Source organism: Cucurbita pepo, chromosome 1 (assembly GCF_057944985.1).
Source record: "Cucurbita pepo subsp. pepo isolate OVF chromosome 1, ASM5794498v1, whole genome shotgun sequence".
Classification (NCBI taxonomy): Eukaryota; Viridiplantae; Streptophyta; class Magnoliopsida; order Cucurbitales; family Cucurbitaceae; genus Cucurbita; species Cucurbita pepo.
The window spans coordinates 11024825-11046367 of NC_141798.1; the positions used below are offsets into that span (position 1 = coordinate 11024825).

The 21543-nt window shown below is 38.4% G+C and overlaps 1 protein-coding gene and 1 pseudogene across 2 annotated transcripts; both read left to right on the top strand.

Annotated features, from left to right (window-relative positions):
* The first annotated feature begins 3088 nt into the window (after positions 1 to 3088).
* On the top strand, positions 3089 to 3853 carry LOC147794702 (uncharacterized; annotated as a pseudogene).
* A 5194-nt stretch (positions 3854 to 9047) lies between these two features.
* LOC111792904 (uncharacterized) lies at positions 9048 to 15021 on the top strand. Of its 2 annotated transcripts, none has more exons than XM_023674531.2 (6): positions 9048 to 9516; positions 12001 to 13444; positions 13531 to 13607; positions 13828 to 13939; positions 14028 to 14144; positions 14442 to 15021. In XM_023674531.2, the coding sequence occupies exons 2-6, from the start codon at positions 12026 to 12028 to the stop codon at positions 14796 to 14798; spliced, it is 2082 nt and encodes a 693-aa protein (XP_023530299.2). In that variant the 5' UTR covers positions 9048 to 9516; positions 12001 to 12025; the 3' UTR covers positions 14799 to 15021. The 2 variants fall into 2 exon arrangements, with proteins under 2 accessions (XP_023530299.2, XP_023530301.2); XM_023674533.2 differs by having other exon boundaries at positions 12026 to 13444.
* Positions 15022 to 21543: the final 6522 nt, after the last annotated feature.

A 21543-nucleotide genomic window follows, 5' to 3' on the forward strand; every position in this document is an offset into this window, starting at 1 on the left:
TAAGACTGGGTGAATAGCTGAGGACATAGGGTGTAAGATGGAATTCACTCCTACCCGTTTTTAGGGATAGTAGAGAGGTTGTTTCTTTAAGTACTGACTCTAAGTCTTGAACAAGGGGCCCCACCCTCTCATCGGCCCGAGAGGGATTCAGTTTGATGGTTGGACCACAAACCAATTGTTCATTAGAGGATCAGTGGGACTTAAGGAACAAGAAGTAACTTTAGGGGTAAAACGGTAAATTGACTCAGCTCTAATTACGAACAACTGTGAAGGATCGACTTACTAATCATGGTTATATCAAATGGACAGAAATATATCTATAGTGAGGGGAGTGCAACTACTAGGCTATAGTGGAGTGTCCTAGTAGTTAACAAATGTTGGTTAACAAGGTTAATGAGTTTAGCCGGTTAATCTCGGATCGTTGGAGCCCATGATCTGTAGATCCATTAGATCCCTCAACTAGCTCATATCGGACTAAACCTTAGAACAATGTGACGAGTGAGTTCGAAGTGTTCGAATTCAAATTGGGAATATACGCTAAATATATACGATATATTTAACCGCATTTTGTTTTAATTATGAATCAAACAAAAAGAGAGAATTTGAGATATTTAAATAAGATTTAAATATTTTAATTATGAATAGTCATTCATAATCAATATGGGCCGGAATTGATTGGGATTGGCATTTGATAGAATGTTAAATATTAATTAAATTGTTTAATTAATCATTTAATATTATTTTGATTTGAAATTAATTATTTAAATTAATTGTTGAATTAAAATTAAAAAAAAGTCAAAATGTTGACTTCATTGAAAAATCCATGTTTGAGTGAGTGGAATTTTGAGGTGTTAAATTTTGGTTTAACCAAACTTGCATGCTTTCCAAATAAACCCCACAAATTTTAGTGGAATTTTGAGTGTCAAAATTTGGTTAGCTCAAACTTGCATGCTTCCCACCTAATCTCAAATATTTGAGTGTCAGTATTTGGTGATCTCAAATTTGCATGAACATGCAAATATTTCTTTATAAATAGAGTGATCAAGGTAGATGGAACTTAGCCCTTGGAAAAACCTTGAGAAAAACTCTCACAAACTCTCTCTTCATATATACTAAATCCCTTCCAAGTTTAGTCACTTACCGGATTCCACAATCCCGTTCTAAGCCCGGAGAATAGTAGGGAAGACACTAGTGGTGGTTCGAAACTCTTTTTCGTGAGGAAAAAGTTATTTGAACAACAAAAGGTTAGTACTCAAACTCCTTGAGTTTTAATGCTTAAGAACATGCTAGCTAATTTACTATAATTGATGTACTTAGAGTGCTTAAGATCCAAATTGTTTCCGCATGTGTTATAACAACACCATCAATTGGTATCGGAGCAAGTTTTAGGCACTTTATTTACATTAATATGAGCATGGTAGGTACCATTTCATGAATGAAAAATTGTGGATGCTAAAGTGAATGTTTATGGTTTTGACATTTTTTTATGCTTCCATTTGATACCGTTATTGTAATTGGCCTAATGTGTATAGGCTTTAATGAGTGAAGAAAGGTCTATAATTTCTATGGAGTCATTAGAGTCCATTTTAGGTTGTAATTGATTGATAATGAAAATGATGGCAAGTTGAACCGAAGAAGAAGAAGAAGGAAGAATTTTTGCTTCCCGACCCGCAGCAAGCTCGAGGGAGTGGATCACGTTATTTTTTAATTATTAATGTAATAATTTAGTTATTTACTTGCTTTAAAATGTCAAAACCAATCCAGTTTAGTGTGTTTAATTAATTATGCATTGTGAATGTATGTTTTAATTAAATAGAAAATGTATATGCATAAAGTATGGTATATAGATTTAAAAACCCACCATAGGCTAAGCATGTTTCATGCATTACAAGTATGTTATAAGTGTTATAATGTATAGTATGCATGTTTAGGGTTCCATGAGTGATAGATATAAATTGTTATATTATTGTATGGAATAGATGATTATATAATTGTTATATAAAGCATGTTAAATGCATATCATAGGTTAATTTCAACGTCATAAAATGAGATAGACGTTAAAATCTATAATAAAGATAAGTGCATGCTCACTTAGGGTTAAGAACCAAGTAGGATCAATTTTAATAATTAAAATAGGTCGATATCTTGTAAAATTGCGGTTACAAGAAAGCTCACCTGACACGATCTTGTCTAAGGTTAGAGGTACTTAAGTTAACGGTTTACGGAACACCTACTACCTGGAGATCGAACCAGTACTTGAGCTTAGTTAGCCTAGTTTTATGAGCATGCGTGAGTGATGTAAGTTTTTTTTTTAAAAAAAAAATCACCTAGACTTAGGTTATATTTAATTAGCCAAAATATACCTAAGTAATGAGTATACCCAACCGTCTAAAATACTTTGTGGGAGGAAAGAGGTATATGAAATACATCGTTTTCTTTTTTACGCTCTCTAGAAAATTCACACCGTGAGATTCATGCTCGACCTCGTGTCGCCCTGGGAGCAGCCTCCATTCAGAAGGTGTTTGCAAGAGTCAATAAGAAGGTGAATAGAGAAAGTATTTATAGTAAGTGGAAGGAAGTATATCAACACATCCTATGGTCTCCACCACTAGGTTTGCACCGTGAGATACCCATGTTTCGCCTGCATGTTTCCCTAGAGCAACTACCCATTCGGAGGATCGAAACATGGGAGAAGAAACAACGCAAACTCCAAAAATGGATAGGATTTCTTAGGTCCATTCCCAACTTTGGCTTTTTCATTCGATAGCATTGTTGGGGCCGATCTCCGAGATTTGAAAATGGCGGGTCACACTTACGAAGAATTACTAAGAGTTAGTATATTCTTGACCAAAGTAGCGATAACTAAAACACTATAGGAATAAAGAGATATTCTAGGATTAGTGTTTAAGTCAAGAATGTCTTGGTTTAGTAAATGAGTGATTGGTTGCCCCTCGGTAGCAGTTACTCTAACTCACTAAAGTATTGTTGCAAATTAATATCTTTTGGGTACATCATTACATTTGCTAAACCTAATTGGATTAAAAAAGATCAAGTCAATTCACTACTAGAATTTTCTTTATATCACAGCATGACAAGCTCAATAGTACAATTACTCGCTTCTAAGAAATTAAACGGTGACTTACGCAACTTGGAAATCAAACCTAAACACAATACTTGTAATTGATAATTTAAGTTTGTTTTAACTGAGGAATGTCCTCCAAACCCCAGCTCAAATGCAAACCGAATAGTTCGGGATGCATATGACAGATGGACAAGGGCAAATGACAAAGCCCGAGTGTACATTTTAGCCAGCATATCTGATGTTTTGGCTAAGAAACACGATGTTATGGGTATTGCTAAAGAGATTATGGAATCTCTGAAAGGGATGTTTGGACAACTGTCCTTCTCCCTTAGACATGACGCCATAAAATACGTTTACAACTGCCATATGAAAGAAGGGACCTCAGTTAGAGAACATGTCCTGGACATGATGGTCCATTTCAATGTGGCAGAAGTAAATGGAGTTGTCATTGATGAGAAGAGCCAAGTTAGTTTTATCATGGAGTATCTTCCGAAGAGCTTCCTACAGTTCCGCACGAATGTGATGATGAACAAGATAGAATATAACTTAACTGCTCTTCTCAATGAGCTACAGACTTATCAGTCCCTCTCCCTTCCTCAACCTGGACAAATTTTGAGTTATTACATTATACACATTTGCTTCTCGTAGTAATTTCTTAGAGACAGCAACATTTGCTTCTCCTGTTTGTCCCTTGTTCATTAAGAGGGACTGATAAGTCTGTAGCTCATTGAGAAGAGCAGTTAAGTTATATTCTATCTTGTTCATCATCGCATTCATGCGGAATTGTAGGAAGCTCTTCGGAAGAGACTCCATAATAAAACTAACTTGGCTCTTCTCATCAATGACAGCTCCATTTACTTCTGCCACATTGAAATAGACCATCATGTTCAGGACATGTTCTCTAACTGAGGTCCCTTCTTTCATACGGCAGTTGTAAACGTATTTTATGGCGTCATGTCTAAGGGAGCAGGACGGTTGTCCAAACATCCCTTTCACAGATTCCATAATCTCTTTAGCAGTACCCATAACATCGTGTTTCTAAGTCAAAACATCAGATATCTTGGCTAAAATGTACACTCGGGCTTTGTCATTTGCCCTTGTCCATTTGTCATATGCATCCTGAACTATTCGGTTTGCATTTGAGCTGGGGTTTGGAGGACATTCCTCAGTTAAAACAAACTTAAATCATCAATTACAAATATTGTGTTTAGGTTTGATTTCCAAGTTGCGTAATTGTTGCCGTTTAATTTCTCAGAAGCGAGTAATTGTACTATTGAGCTTGTCATGCTGTGATATAAAGAAAATTCTAGTAGTGAATTGACTTGATCTTTTTTAATCCAATTAGGTTTAGCAAATGTAATGATGTACCCAAAAGTTATTAATTTGCAACGATACTTTAGTGAGTCAGAGTAACTGCTACCGAGGGGCAATCACTCATTTACTAAACCAAGACATTGTTGACTTAAACACTAATCCTAGAATAACTCTTTATTCCTATAGTGTTTTAGTTATCGCTACTTTGGTCAAGAATATACTAACTCTTAGTAATTCTTCGTAAGTGTGACTCGCCATTTTTAGACCTTAGAGATCGGCCCCAACAATGCTATCGAATGAAAAAGCCAAAGTTGGGAATGGACCTAAGAGATCCTATCCATTTCTAAGTTTGCGTTGTTCCTTCTCCCATGTTACGACCCTCCGAATGGGTAGTTGCTCTAGGGCAACATGCAGGCAGAACATAGGAATCTCACGGTGCAACCTAGTGGTGGAAACCATAGGATGTGTTGATATACTTCCTTCCACTTACTATAAATACTTTCTCTATTCACCTTGTTATTGACTCATGCAAATCCCTCCCGAATGGAGGCCGCTCCCAGGGCGACACGAGGCCGAGCATGAATCTCACGGTGTGAATTTTCCAGAGAGCTTAAAAAAAAAAAAAAACTATGTATCTCATATACTTTTTTCCTCCCACTAAGTATTTTAGACGGTTGGGTATACTCATTACGTAGGTATATTCTGGCTAATTAAATATAACCTAAGTCTAGGTGATTTTTTTTTAAAAAAAAAAACTTACATCACTCACGCATGCTCATAAAACTGGGCTAACTAAGTTCAAGTACTGGTTCGATCTCCAGGTAGTAGGTGTTCCGTAAACCGTCAACTTAAGTACCTCCAGCCTTAGACAAGATCGTGCCAGGTGAGCTTTCTTGTAATAGCAATTTTACAAGATATCGACCTATTTTAACTATTAAAATTGATCGTGCTTGGTTCTTATCCCTAAGTGAGCATGCACTTATCTTTATTATAGATTTTTAACATCTATCTCGTTTTATGACGTTGAAAGTAACCTATAACATGCATCTAACATGCTTTATATAACAATTATATAATCATCTATTCCATGCAATAATATAACAATTTATATCTATCACTCATGGAACCCTAAACATGCATATTATACAGTATAACACTTATAATATACTTGTAATGCATGAAACATGCTTAGTCTATGGTGGGATTTTAAATCTATATGGCATACTTTATGCATATGCATTTTCTATTTAATTAAAACATACATTCATAATGCATAATTAATTAAATACACTAAAGTGGATTGGTTTTGGCATTTTAAAGCAATCAATTAACTAAATTATTACATTAATAATTAAAAAATAATGTGATCCACTCCCTCGAGCCTACCACGAGTCGGGTTGGGTCAGGAAGAAAAAATTCTTCCTTCTTCTTCTTTGGTTTAACTTGCCATCATTTCCATTATCGATCAATTACAACCTAAAATGGACTCTAATGACTCCATAAAAATTACATACCTTTCTTCACTCATTAAAGCCCATACACATTAAGCCAATTACAATAACGGTGTCAAATGGAAGCATGAAAAAATGCCAAAACCATAAACGTCCACTTTAGCATCCACAATTTTTAATTCATGAAATGGTACCCACCATGCTCAAATTAATGTAAATAAAGTGCCTAAAACTTGCTTTCATACCAATTGATGATGTTAATATAACACATGCGGAAGCAATTTGGATCTTAAGCACTCTTAGAACATCAATTATAGTAAATAACTATCATGTTCATAAGTATTAAAATTCAAGGAGTTTGAGTACTAACCTTTTGTAGTTCAAATTCCTTTTTTCTCACGAACCGGTTTCGAACCACCACTAGTGTCTTCTCTACTATTCTCCGGCCTTAGAACGGGATTGTGGAATCCGGTAAGTGACTAAACTTGGAAGAGATTAGTATATATGAAGAGAGAGTTTGTGAGAGTTTTTCTCAAGGTTTTTCCCAAGCACTCTATTTATAGAGTCATATTTGCATGTTCATGCAAATTTGAGTTCACCAAATTTTGACACTCAAAATTCCACTCAAATTTGTGGGATTATGTGGCAAGCATGCAAGTTTGAATTAACCAAATTTTGACACTCAACATTCCACTCAAATTTGTGGAGTTTATTTGGCAAACATGCAAGTTAGGTCAAACCAAATTTTGACACTTAAAATTCCACTCAAATTTATGGGTTTTATTTGGCAAACATGCAAGTTTGGTTAAACCATATATTGACACTCAATATTCCACCAACTCAAACATGGATTTTTCCATTAGGTGAAGTCAACATTTTGACTTTGTTTATTTTAATTCAACAAATTAATTCAAATCAAAATAATATTAAATGATTAATTAAATAATTTAATTAATATTTAACATTAAATAAAATATCAATCCCAATCAATTCCGACACATATTGATTATGAATCACTGTTTATAATTAAAATATTTAAATAAATCACTGTTTATAATTAAAATATTTAAATAAATCACTGTTTATAATTAAAATATTTAAATCTTATTTAAATATCTCTGATTCTCTCTTTTTGCTTAATTAGTAAATAAACAAAAATGCCGTTAAATATAACGTATAAATGTAACACATATTCCCTAATTTGAATTCGAACACTTCGAACTCACTCGTCACACTGTTCTATGGTTTAGTCCGATATGAGCTAGTAGGGGGACCTAATAGATCTATAGATCATGGGCTCCAACGATCCAAGATTAACCGGCTAAACTTATTAACCTTGTTAACCAACATTCGTTAACTAAGGACACTCCACTATAGCCTAGTAGTTGCACTCCCCTCACTATAGATATATTTCTGTCCATTTGATATAACCATGATTAGTAAGTCGATCCTTCATAGGTTGTTCATAACTAGAGCTGGGTCAATTTACCATTTTACTCCTGAAGTTACTTATTGTTCCTTATGTCCCACTGATCCTTTGATAAACAATTGGTTTTTGTGGTCCAACCAGTAAACCAAATCCCTCTCAGGCCAATGAGAGGGTGGGGCCCCTTGTTCAAGACCTAGAGTCAGAGAGAACTACCTCTCTTCTATCCTTATAAAGTGAGTAGAAATTTATTCCATATTGCACCTTATGTCCCTAGCTATTCACCCAGTTTTACCCTTGAAATAAGAGGCTTATTGAGTCAGCGATCTCGAACCACTCTGAACCATGCAAATCTAAAGATAATTCCGAATAAACAGGAGTTCATGGTTAGCTCAGGATTAAGATCGAGTTACCTAGGTCATCAAATGAAAAAATCAGTCTCAACAGTAAACGACATTATAAAGTGAGAGTGATTTTCTTCATGATCCGATCTTATGCAATACTCATTGCATAGGACGCCCCCACTCACATGTCTCCGTATGTACAATTTAGTGATTACATTGTTTATATCATATACAAAAGTGGGCTGCATCTATAGTGTTTCCACGATATGACACTCAGCTTTATCCCTGTACTATAGATCATTTTGACTATATACTTGAACTTGATCCACTCTTATGTCTTACATATAGTTCAAGTAATCATATTATAGTTAGAGTGTTCTTAGCTTATTGGATTTAGATTAATAATCGTAAAATTCACTTTATTCAATAACAATTTTTACTGAAAATAGAATATGTTTTTGTTTACAAACTATGAGTTTTAGAACATAAAATCCAACAATGATATGGTATGACATGTCATGATATGTTTTGAAATAAGGAAATCTATGATGCACAACCTCATTATGTCATGTCATGTCATGTCATGGAAGTTATGTTAGGTATGAAATGATGTATTAAGAATTATGTACGCATAATTATCCGATTTAATTTGTTTTGAAAGAATGGAGGTTATCTTACATCATTTATTATGTCATGATGGAAAGTATAAGAACCTCATGCATAACTGTGTGTTCACGTGCATCGAGATATTTCTCATTATGATGAGTACAAACGCGTATACTATGACTAATTATGACCATCATGTTTCCCATTATGATACGACAGTCGTTATTCCCTCTGGGTGTCATGCAATAGCCCCTCAACGAGTGCTAGCTCAACCAACAAAGCCAGGGGGTACGCGATCCCGCCTAGTAGGTCCACGTTCGCATGTGTGGATAGTATGTAAAGAAGTACTACACATCCGATTTATCCCAAATGTGTCACTTACTACATATATTTCAAAGTTAAAAGGGTAAAAACTATATTCTATTCTTTATTATGAAATAATATTAAATTTATTAAAATGTTTTAGAAATTATAATAAAAATAGAAATCATTCATTAAAAAAATTAAAATTTATGAAAAATTTCGCTTGGAAAATACGATATCCGCAAAAATAAATACAAAAATAAATATAAATGTAATATACTATATTTTTTTTAAAAAAAAAAAAAGCTGTAATTTTAGCATCTACCCCCGAGTTCCCTACATTCTTTTCCTAATTGGACTCGCAGAATGAGATCGTACGGCTGTGATCTACTTGATCTTCATCACCTAAAACGTGGCAGCCATCGGGATTTCCGATGTAGAAAACTACGATAGGTCGGATAACACAGGATCATATCTTCGGTGCTGAATAAATAATTTTCTATTAAAAAGGCAATGGCAAAAGAAGACTGGTTGGTAAATGGTAGCCATCGTCCTTTTCTTCTATGCTCCGTCCTTTGGTCGTCCTTTTTTCTTTCTCCATTGAATTTAGATTCACCGACGGAAATCCTTTTCATCCAAGTTTTAGCTTCATTCTCAAGTAATCGCAATCCAAATCCCTTTTCATTTGCAACTTCGGCTACCCATTGGTCTCCGGCGTCACCCATCCACGCACGCGCGAGTTCCATCCACCTATTGCGCGCCAACTCCGTCCCTCGTCAAACGGCGACGACGAGTTTTCCTCCCTCGGGGGATCTTCTCTGCCGATGCTTCTGTTGGCGGCGACGCTCCTTCTGCGATGACAACACCCAGATTCGCGACGGCGCGAACTACTTTTTGGCAGCTCGATGACTTTTGGCGGGGACGCACAACCCGAACCCATACGAATACAATTCAATAAGGACCCAATTTCTTTTCGGCAAGATTTAGGCGGTAAACCCTTTTGAATTTGATCGAAGTGTTTTAGAGTAGTTTCGAACCCTTGGAATTCCTCTCTATTTAGGTTTGGACTAGTTTCGGATTGATTGAACATAGTTTATGGTCCACGTTGGCAACGCCTCCTCATAACCATTTTGACTTTATTCAAGAATTTGGAACTGAGTTCGAACCTCGAAATCTTGTCTTTCTTGTTTCAGGAACCGTTAGAATAGGCTAGGAATACTTTACAACATTTGTATGTAGTTTTTGTTGGTTGAGTCTGTTTTCCCTATGCCTTATATGGTGTATGTCTTGTTTGATTTTTTTGATAATTATGATTTATATAATGCCATTCCTGAACTCTTAGATATTTGGATGTGTTTGAACATGCTGAGGTGTTAGTTATAATATTGTAATGTTGAGCATGCTGTGGTGTTGTGATGTTGAGATTGACTGGAAAAGCATGATGAATGTGTTCATGTGGTCTTTCGGCTAAGATCATGGTCTTGGAAGCATGATATAGGATTGTCCATTCTTGTGAGACTGTGAGTCTTATTAGTGAGAAAAGGGTTAGAGGACTTTAAGTTTTGAGAAAAGGAAGTAAGGTATATTTTTTTGGATGGGAAATAATTTCATTGATGATATAAACTTACAAGATATAGAAAATGGGAAACCCCCCAAGGATAGATCTATAACAGGCTTCCCTAATTAGAAAGGAGGGAAGCAAAGCTGTAGTGATGGAAAAGGAGAGAGCATTTACACCAAGATACAACCATATTGACCATAGCATAAAAAAAATCTACAGAAAGATCATTCCTTATCTTGAAAGATTCTTCTATTTCATTCTTGCCATATAATCCAACAAAAGGTTCTGATAAAGTTCTCCCTAGGAGTCTCCTTTCCCTTTTGAAGGGTGACCTCCTGGAGTGTAACTTGGAAGCAACTTGGGATCATTTGGTAGGATCCTTTGTCAACAAGAGAGGGTAAGGTGATATTCCAGAAGTTCACACCAAAATTGCAAGAGAGAATCAAATGACTTTGTGTTTTTGAACTTTTCTTGTTGATTTCACACCATTGTGGGTAGAGAACCAGGTAAGGCATCCTTCTTTGTAACTTGTCATCTTTAATGATAGCTTTGTGGGAAAGTTCCTGACCTTTCCAAATCAACTCGTAAGGCTTTGGTACTTTGTCTTTGCTACAGGGTAAAGATCACGAATGAGGGAGCTAGTAGTAAAAAACCAATTGGATTTTTGTTCCCATATTCTCTATCAATTTCGGTTGAAAGAACCACTAAAGATAGGCAATGTAAAAGGGAGGCATATTCATCAATTTCAGCATCTCTTTTGGTTTCTTCTCAACTTGAGATTCCAAATATCCTTAGCATGCACCTGTAAGTCATGCACCACCACTACTTTACCAGGGGAGAGGTTATAAATAAGGGGGAATCTTCTATAAATAGGCCCATTTCCAAGCCAAAATTCGGTCCATAAATCAACCTTCAATCCATCCCCAAGCTTGTAGTTCATCTATGTCCTATATCAAAGTTGTAAAGTTCAAGATAGATTTCCATGGGCCTCTTGCTGATTCTACAAATGTTTGCCTAGTTTTTTTTTTTAGAGTTGTGGTGTCATATATTGCATCAGCTACTTTTCTCCCAAAGGCTGTTCCTCACCTTGGTATTGCCAAATCCATTTTGCCAAGAGAACTATATTTACAAATGGTTGAGGCTTTTAAGTTGGTGAATATTTGTGCATCTTGGGTAAAAATGGATGAGGGATGATACAAGGCTTTGGTACAATGGTCAATGATCGATGTGATTAGTCCATAGAGCAAGTTTTGTGGTGACCGTGGAATACTAATATGTTGCTAAGTCATCATTGCGTCATCAATACAAACAATCATGGAGCAATGTAACAGCTCGAGGTCTTGAATACAAATGGTCAAGGGTCAAACGTTGAGTACTGTAAACTACAGAGAAGCATTGAGGCCGTAGGTACTAATGGTCAGAGGTTGATGCGACTCGAAGGAGTCAATCGTGAAGAGCTTGTGAATGCGAAGTAAAGAGAGTTATGGGAAATAGAGGTGTTTGAAAGAGCTTTGAACAGGAACATTATGCATAATATGGAGTCATATGTTGAGCATGTTTCTTATGTTACTCGCTTTCCATATAGTACGTGATTAGCTTGTATGTAAGATACATGATATTGTAATGTACATTGTATGTTGTTTGGTGGCTCCTCAGGTGGGAGCTATGTACTGATTACACTTGTACGTACCCCTCCATTTCCCATTGGTGATAAGGATTATTATGAGATTGGTGATGTAAAAGAGGAGGTGTCCCCAAAAACAACTCGGAGCCTAAACTATGATTTACTTATATGGTTGAATTTAGTTTTTTGAATATGTTGCTTGATCATTCTTTTACTAATTTTTCTTTAAATGAGTTTGTTGTTTTACTTGGGATCAAGTTTGAAAATCTAGTAATGTGCCTTAATGTAGGCTAGAATTTTGGGGTGTTACACAGATGGCGAGTAGTGTTGACGAAGACGTAGATGCTGTGCTCAGTGATGTTGAGGGTGATGAACATCCTACTGTGATTCAGAATCCTTCTACTGAAGAAATCTCTGTTGAGAGGTTTAGAGAGATTCTTGCGGAGCGTGATCGTGAGCGGCAAGCTCGAGAAGCAACAGAGAATTCAAAATCAGAATTGCTAGTGTCGTTTAATCGCTTAAAGGCGCTTGCCCATGAGGCGATTAAGAAGCGCGATGAGTGTGGGAGGCAGCGGGATGAGGCATTAAGGGAGAAGGAAGAAGCCTTGAAATTGAATGAAAAGGTTTCTGCAGAGTTGGCTGTGGCAAATCAGCAGAGAGATGAAGTCTCAAAGCTTAGGGATGAGATTACCAAGGAATTTGATGAGATCCTCAAGGAAAGGGATGCTCTGAGATCAGAAATTGGTAATGCATCCCATATGCTAGTGACTGGGATTGATAAGATATCTGCAAAAGTGAGCAATTTCAAGAATTTTACAGCAGGTGGGTTGCCTAGGTCTCAAAAATATACTGGATTACCTGCAGTTGCCTATGGAGTTATCAAGAGAACAAACGAAATTGTTGAAGAGCTTGTTAGACAGATTGACACCACGGCGAAGGAAAGAAACGAAACCAGGGAACAAATGGAGCTTAGGAATTATGAAATTGCCATTGAGGTTTCTCAGCTTGAAGCTACGATTAGTGGGCTGAGGGATGAGGTTTCGAAGAAAACTTCTGTTATTGAAGACTTGGAAAACACTCTCACCAAAAGGGATAAAAAGATATCTGAAATTGAAGCAGATTTGTGTGGTAAATTAACTAGGGCTGAGGATGAAGCTTCTGAACTGAGGCAGGTTGCGCAGGAGTACGATGATAAGTTAAGGAATTTGGAGTCAAAAGTAGAGTCCCAAAGGCCTTTACTTATGGATCAGTTGGGTTTCATTTCAAAAATTCACGACCAAATTTATGATATTATTAAGATAGTTGATGCCAGTGATATAGACCATTCTGAATTTTCAGAGTCATTGTTCCTCCCTCAGGAAACAGACATGGAGGAGAATGTCCGGGCGTCGTTGGCTGGAATGGAATCTATATATGCATTAGCAGTACTTGTCATGGATAAGACAAGGAGTTCAACTCAGGAAAAGATTCGTGAAATTAAGAATTTAAATGAAACAGTTGCGCAGTTGCTCAAGGAGAAAGAACATATTGGAAATTTGCTAAGGAGTGCATTATCTAAGAGGATAACATCTGATCCCTCAAAAGCAAATCAATTATTTGAAGTTGCGGAGAATGGTTTAAGGGAGGCTGGGATTGATTTCAAATTCAGCAAGCTTCTTGGAGACGAGATTTTTTCAACATCTAGGGACAATGGTAAAGCAGTAGATGCAGAGGAGGATGAAATATTCACCCTGGTAAGTTTCTTTGTCTTTTATTATAAGCTTTTCCTTTAAATGATATCAAGTTTTAAATTTCTTTTATGTTCTCTTGCAAAATGCAGGCTGGTGCTCTGGAGAATATCGTGAAGGCATCTCAGATTGAAATCATTGAGCTACGGCATTCACTGGAGGAATTAAGGTACGAGAACATATATTCAGCAGTCCCTGAGTTGCTGATTTTCTGATTAAAACAAACCCTTGGACTTTGTATTTGTGATTTACTTTAGATATTGGAGTCTCGCAGAAATGACCATATTTATAGAATTATACTTATGCATATGTAATCTCTGCTGATTTTGACCTGTAATTTCTTTGCATTTATTTATTATTTTTTTTTTTTTTATCTTACATGTGTTAAGGGCAGAGTCAGTTGTACTTAAAGAGCGTCTAGAATCCCAATCCAAGGAGCTTAAACTTAGATCGCTTCAAATTATGGAACTTGAAGAAAAGGAGAGAGTTGCCAATGAAAGTGTATGTAATTAATTGTTCATTGATTTAAGTTAATTGTTCATTCGTTTCTGTTCATAATTATTGGGTTTTGGGTTTCTTCGTGATTTAGGTTGAAGGGTTAATGATGGACATTACAGCTGCGGAAGAAGAAATCATGAGATGGAAGGTAGCTGCAGAGCAAGAAGCGGCTGCTGGCAAAGCTGTAGAGCAAGAGTTTCTGGCACAGGTATGCTTGCTTCTAACTTGTCTGGCACAGGGTTCGGAGTATTGTTTATAATCTAAATTTTCATGAACAAAAGAGTTACCCAAGGGACCTTATTTATATCAATTTGCAAGTATTCTTGTTATCTTTCCCATTGCATGGTCTGGACCTGATAACTTGGTTACTAGTTCATACAAAGCTACTTCTTGTGCAGCCTATAATCAAGGGCTTTTATTCTAATTTGTAATTATGATTACTGAAAGTATTAGTCTTTTCCAGCTAAATACTTTATGATAAGAGACTTGAATTTGGCATTGGCAGATCTCAGCTGTTAAAGAGGAAGTTGAAGAAGCAAGGAAGGTGATGTTGGATTCTGATAATAAACTCAAATTCAAAGAACAGACAGTAAACGCTGCCATGGCAGCCAGAGATGCTGCGGAGAAATCATTGAGACTGGCGGACGTGAGGGCGTCCAGGTTGAGGGAGAGGGTGGAAGAGCTTACCCGACAGCTTGAAGAGCTCGATAAACGAGAAGATTCGAGAAGAGGATTAAATGGGAGTAGATACGTTTGTTGGCCATGGCAGTGGCTTGGACTCGACTTTGTTGGCTCTCGCCGTTCTGAAACACAACAACAAGAGAGTTCAAACGAGATGGAACTTTCTGAGCCACTTCTCTGAGATATTTTTTTCATTTTTCTTTCCTTTTATTTGGGTGTGGGTGGATGGGTTGGTGATTAGTTCTTGTATTTATTGTGAAAATGAAATGTTAGAAGATTATAGAAAAATACATCACGTGCCTTGTTTGGTATTGAATGCTCCCTCGGGTGATCGATTGTTTTTCAGATAACATTGGTTTGAGCAAATGTGAATATAATATTAAAACGCTATTCTTTCACAACAATGTTCTCTCCCATCTGAGCTTTGCACATCATCTGATTCGTTCTTATTAGAAGTTAGTAATGATGATGCATACAAGACTATCCATTATATATGTCTATAAGCCATAAAATGGTACAATCAGATGATCCGTCATGGAACTTGGACTACTGGATGGTATGTAACTGGCATAAGTTTAAGAGGCAACTTTGGAGATGGTGAGGCTGAAACTCGAAAAGCTTCGTCAAAGAGCAAACTTGATAGTCGTGAAGAGGTGTTACAAACAACCAAAAAGTTTTGTAAGGCAAATGAGGAAGTCCAAACTCGAGAGGATAATGACCCGGCGTAGTAAAACAAAGACGAAAAGAAAAAGACGGGTACCCGTGCGATGATGCTTACTGTCACGGTCATGCTCGTCCAGGGCGTGTTGCCCATGACCACATGACCATGCCAAGCCAAACCCTTTATGTTTTTCCATGTTGTAATGCTTTACTTTTGTATTTGTAAGAGAGTATGACGTTTCGGCAAAAATCATGTCTAGGCTTGCCAGACATGAAATGCCTCAAAATGTACTATAGGGGGATATGACTAGTTGTCAACTTCTCCCTGCCCGATAGTTATATGCTGTAAGCCGTTGTTGTTGCCTTTTTGCTTGCATCACATATAACACCAATTTCAATCTCTCAAATCTTGCTTTCAAAACTCTCTTTTGAAATCTCTCTGCCCCGTTTTCTAAAATTTCTTGAACCGGGGCCAGAGGCTCGAGCATACATTGCTTGGCAGTAGGCGACGCAAGAACGAATAGGCTTAACTCACTTGTTGCTGGGAAGTGAGTGCCGCACAATCACAAGTCCGCTGCCATCAAAAGTTTGATTGTGACAAGTGGTATCAGAGCTTTGTTAGCTTCGTGACATATTAAAGACCGAAACCATGTTGACGATAAAGTCGACACAAAATCACAAGCCAACCGGCTTACTTTGATAGAGGAGGAAATGTTGTTCTTCAAAGAAGTCCCTGACACCGTCTGCTTCTTGGAAGCACGATTGATGGAATTGAATGAAAAAGTCGAAGAAATCGACACAATGAGCAACCGCCTGGACGGATTGCTGATCAAAGAACTAATGTTTCGAGTGGACTCGCTCAAAGAAAGAGTTACTCCTACGAGCAGCTCAAGACCTGTTGGTAGCTCTGATAGCTTTGTCGCTCACAAAGAGGGATGTGGCGAAGAGTTCGACGAGCTAAAAAATACCATGATGAAGTTGTTTAATGGATTAGCTGACGAATTCAGAACAACGATCGATGCCATCCAAGGAAAGATGGCCGAGATGAACACCCGAATTGCGGTGACCATGAAAGCCGTGGAGAATGTCTCGTCAGGGCAAACTCATACAGGACCCAACAAACTGAAGTTCCCATATCCTAGAGCCTTCAAAGGGAACTGGGACACCAAAGAGTTGGAAAACTTTATCTTTGATGTCGAACAGTACTTCAAAGCCATAAGAGCTTGTACTGAAGACATAAAAGTTACAGTAGCTACAATGCATCTCATAGACGATGCAAAGCTTCAGTGGCGTTTGAATGTGCAAGACATTGAAAATGGATTATGCACCATCAACTCATATGAAGACCTCAAGAGAGAGTTGAAGGATCAATTCTTCCCCGAAACATAGAATACATAGCAAGGAAAAAAACTACTAGCACTAAAACAAACTGGAAGCACAAGGGAATATGTCAAGCAGTTCTTGACCTTGATGTTGGATATCAGGGGCATGTAAAAGAAAGACAAGGTATTCCTCTTCATAAATGGGTTGCAATCATGGGCCATGACAAAAGTATACGAGAAAAAGGTTTAAGACCTAGCCACCACAATCGCCAATGCCGAAAGACTCCTAGACTTTGGAAGCGAAGGTAGTTTCCAAAGAAAAATTATACAAACCTCAAATACTGGGGGAAAGCATATAAGCCGCAAGGTCATCAAAACAAAGGCCCCAATAGGCCAAACGGAAGTAACGACAGACCAAATGGAGGGGCAGATAAACCTCCTCATAATAACCAAGCGGGGACATCTCGTGGACCTTACCCTCAAAAGAACTACCCAACGATGCCTTTATAGTGCTTGTTGTGTAAAGGCCCCCACAAACTGTCTTACTGTCCTCACCGAGCCTCTCTCAGTGCACTCCAAGTGTCCATTCAAGAGAGCAACGACACAGGAGTCGAGACTACACAAGACAAGAAGGAAGATCAAGACAACCCCTGAATGGGTGCGCTTAAATTCCTGTCATCCCTCCAACGGAAGGTCGACCCGAAAGAGATAATAAAGAAAGGGCTTATGTTCATAGACACAACAATAAACTAACGACCGAGCAAGAGCACCTTGATAGACTCAAGTGCGACCCACAATTTCATTGCCGACCAAGAAGCCCGAAGATTGAGACTCACCATAGAAAAGGAACCCGAAAAATGAAAGCTGTCAACTCCGAGGCCTTGCCTATCGTGGGAGTCTCCAAAAGAGTCCCCTTGAAATTAGGGGCCTGGTCAGGAGAAATGGACCTTGTCATGGTTTGTATAGACGATTTCCATGTGGTACTTGGGATGGACTTCCTCTTAGAACAAAAAGTTATCCCAATGCCACTGGCGAAATGCTTGGTGATTACCAATCACAACCCCACAATAATACCTGCAAGCATCAAGCAACCAAGTAACCTTAGAATGATCTCTGCCATACAATTGAAATGAAGACTTGCACGAGAGGAACCCACATTTTTGGCTATACCCCTGATGGAAGACGTGACCACTGAGGAGACCATTCCGAGCGAAATCAAGGATGTACTAGACAACTATGCCGACATAATGCCAGAGAGCTTACCACAAACATTACCACCTCGTTGAGGCATCAATTATGAAATTGAACTCCTCCCCGGGGTTAAACCTCCAGCGAATAACGCATATCGAATGGCTCCCCCTGAGCTAGCCGAATTGAGGAAACAACTAAATGAGTTGTTGGAGGCAGGATTCATCCGTCCAGCAAAGCACCCTATGGAGCCCCCGTACTGTTTTAGAAGAAGAAAGATGAGATGTTGCGTCTGTGCATAGACTATAGAGCCTTAACCAAGGTGATTATACATAAGAAATACCCACTACTAATAATATCCGACTTGTTTGACCAGCTTCACGGGGCTAAATACTTCACAAAGCTGGACTTACGATCAAGGTACTACCAAGTACGTATTGCCGAAGGGGATGAGCCCAAGACGACGTGTGTAACAAGATACGGGGCTTTCAAGTTCCTGGTAATGCCCTTTGCCCTGACAAATGCCCCAGTTACGTTTTGCACGTTAATGAACTAGGTTTTCCACGAATACTTGGAGAAATTCGTCATAGTATACCTCAACGACATATTCATATACAGAGCAACCCTAGAAGAGCACAAGATGCACCTAAAGTTAGTGTTCGACAAGCTGCGGCAGAATCAGTTATATGTTAAGAAAGAAAAAATGTGCTTTCGCACAAACATGCATAACTTTCTTAGACATGTCATCAATTGTGGGCAGATCAGTATGGACAACGACAAGATAAAAGCTATCCAAGAGTGGAAAACTCCTACTTCCGTATCCGATGTACGATCCTTCCTAGGATTGGCAAACTATTATAGGTGGTTCGTCGAAGGGTTTTCACGACGAGTTGCCCCATTGACAAAACTTCTGAAAAAAAAGACCACCCTTGGTCGTGGCCAAATTAATGTCAAATAATCTTCGAAGATCTGAAGGCAACCATGGCGAGGGGTCCTGTCCTCGGATTGGTGGATGTTTCTAAGCCATTTGAATAGAGAAATATGCTTCCGACTTTGCCCTAGGCGATGTCCTTATCTAAGAAGGTCACTCCATCGCTTATGAAAGTTGAAAGCTCAATGATGCAAAAAGAAGGTACAATGTCTCTAAAAAAAAAATGCTAGTTGTGGTTCATTGCCTACAAGTCTGGAGACAGTACCTTTTGAGATCACAATTCGTGGTGAAGACGGATAACAGCGCTATTTGCCACTTCTTCGATCAACCGAAGTTGACGACAAAACAAGCTCGGTAGCAAGAGTCGTTGGTTGAATTCGACTTCAAATTTGAACACAAGACAGGAAAGAGTAACCAAGCAGCTAACGCACTGAGTCTGAAGGGCGAACATGGAGCTCTGTGCATGTTAGCCCATATTCACTCAAGTAAGATCGATGGATCGATGTGCGACATCATCAAAGAACATTTACATAGAGACTCGTCGGCCAAAGCCATCGTTGAACTAGCCAAAGCTGAGAAGACATGACAGTTTTGGGTCGAGGGAGACCTTCTAATGACAAAAGAAAACCGATTATATGTCCAAGAGAACTAAGGAAGAAGCTCATCCAAGAATGTCATGATACTTTATGGGTCGGACACTCTGGGTGGCAACGAACTTATGCCTTAATGAAAAAGGGGTATTTCTGGCCAAATATGCGTGACGGCATAATGCAATACACCAAGACGTGCCTCATCTACCAACAGGACAAAGTCGAGAGAGCCAAAGTCTCGAGACTCTGGGAACCTCTACCCGTGTTAACAAGGCCTTGGAAAAAGTGTCTCTGGACTTCATAACACACCTCCCAAAAGTCGGTGAGTATGAAGTCATCTTGGTTATCATATACCGATTCTCGAAGTATGCAACGTTCATTTCCACCCCCAAAATATGCTCAGCCGAACTAACAGTCTAATTATTTTTCAAACACATTGTGAAGCTATGAGGTATTCCATCGAGCCTCGTCAGCGATAGGGATGGTAGATTCATTGGCACATTCTGGACTGAGTTATTCGCCTTCTTGGGAACGACTTTAAACATATCCTCGAGCTACCATCCCCAAACTGATAGACAGACAGAACGATTCAACTGCTTGCTCGAAGAATACTTACTTCACTTCGTCGACGCTCATCAGAAGAGCTGAGTACAATTACTAGATGTCGCTCAATTCTGTTTCAATTGTCAAATGAGTTTGTCTACGGGAAAGAGCCCCTTTGAAATTGTAAGTGGATGACAACCGGCCTTGCCCCATATTATTGATCATTCTTATGCAAGAAAGAACCCTCAAGCTCAGAACTTCACGAGAGAATGGAAGCAAACAACAGATATAGCCCAAGCGAATTTAGAGAAAGCTTCCAAACACATGAAGAAGTGGGCGGACAAGAAGCATCGCTCCCTCCAGTTTCGAGCAGGAGACCAAGTCCTCATCAAGTTGAGACCGGAACAGATCAGATTCCGCAGTCGAAAGAAACAAAGACTTGTTAAAAAATATGAAGGCCCGGTTGAAGTTCTAAAAATGAATGGGGCTACTTCTTACAGAGTTGTGTTACCCACATGGATGAAAATCAATCCAGTAATTCATGTGAGTAACCTGAAGCCCTATCACCCCGATCCAAACGACGATCAGCGAAATGCAACCACCAGACCGAGCATCGATCTGAAAACAAAAGATATCGAAGAAGTAGAGACAATCCTAACCGACAAGGTTAGGAAAGTAGGAAGACCTGTACGGAGGATTCGTGAATTCCTTGTCAAATGGAAGAACCTCCCTACAAAAGAAACAAGCTAGCAACGCGTCGAAGATCTGGACTTCGCCGCAACCCACATCACTAGGTTTGAAAATAGTCAGTTGACAAGGACGTCAATCAATTAGGTGGGAGAGGATGTCACGATCGTGCTCGTCCAGGGCGTGTTGCCCATGACCGCATGACCATGCCGAGCCAAACCCTTTATGTTTTTCCATGTTGTAATGCCCTATTTTTGTATTTGTAAGGGAGTATGACGTTTCGACAAATCATGTCTAGGCTTGCCAGACATGAAATGCCTCAAAATGTACTATAGGGGGATATGACTAGTTGTCAACTTCTCCCTACCCGATAGTTATATGCTGTAAGCTGTTGTTGTTGTCTTTTTGCTTGCATCACATATAACACCAATTTCAATCTCTCAAATCTTGCTTTCAAAACTCTCTTTCGAAATCTCTCTGCCCCTGTTTTCTAAAACTTTCTTCTTGAACCAAGGCTAGAGGCTCGAGCATACGTCGCTTGGTCGTAGGCGACGCAAGAAAGAATTGGCTTAACTCACTTGTTGCTAGGAAGTGAGTGTCGCACAATCGCAAGTTCGATGCCATCAAAAATGCAATTGTGACACTTAGCAGCATAGCACCATGATGCTTTGTAGTAGCATCAACACGTTGTCACCAGGTATAAAAACTACAAAAACACTAAGGCGTGTGAAGTATGATTTAATAACACGTGTATGTGGCTTGGTGTACCTCAACTGTATTAAATCTTTCTATGCATAATCTTAAGAATTAGAAGCGGGTACATGACTCAAGCTCTTAGTTCAAATCAACATATCGGGTTGATACTAATGTTGGAACCTTTAAAATACTTAATTCAACCATGTCTTGCTTTCTTCTATCAACTAGATAAATGGTTTAATAAATTTCATGTAATCTTTGCCTTCCAAGTCAAATTATATACATTCTCAAGGCCCAACAATTGACCTC

What these genes read in the sequence shown, in the direction of transcription:
- LOC111792904 (XM_023674531.2), top strand. Translation starts at nt 12,026, where the DNA reads ATGGCGAGTAGTGTTGACGAAGACGTAGATGCTGTGCTCAGTGATGTT. An exon ending in AGGATGAAATATTCACCCTG is followed by an intron (nt 13,445 to 13,530) that starts GTAAGTTTCTTT and finishes TGCAAAATGCAG; the next exon opens with GCTGGTGCTCTGGAGAATAT. An exon ending in AGAGAGTTGCCAATGAAAGT is followed by an intron (nt 13,940 to 14,027) that starts GTATGTAATTAA and finishes TTCGTGATTTAG; the next exon opens with GTTGAAGGGTTAATGATGGA.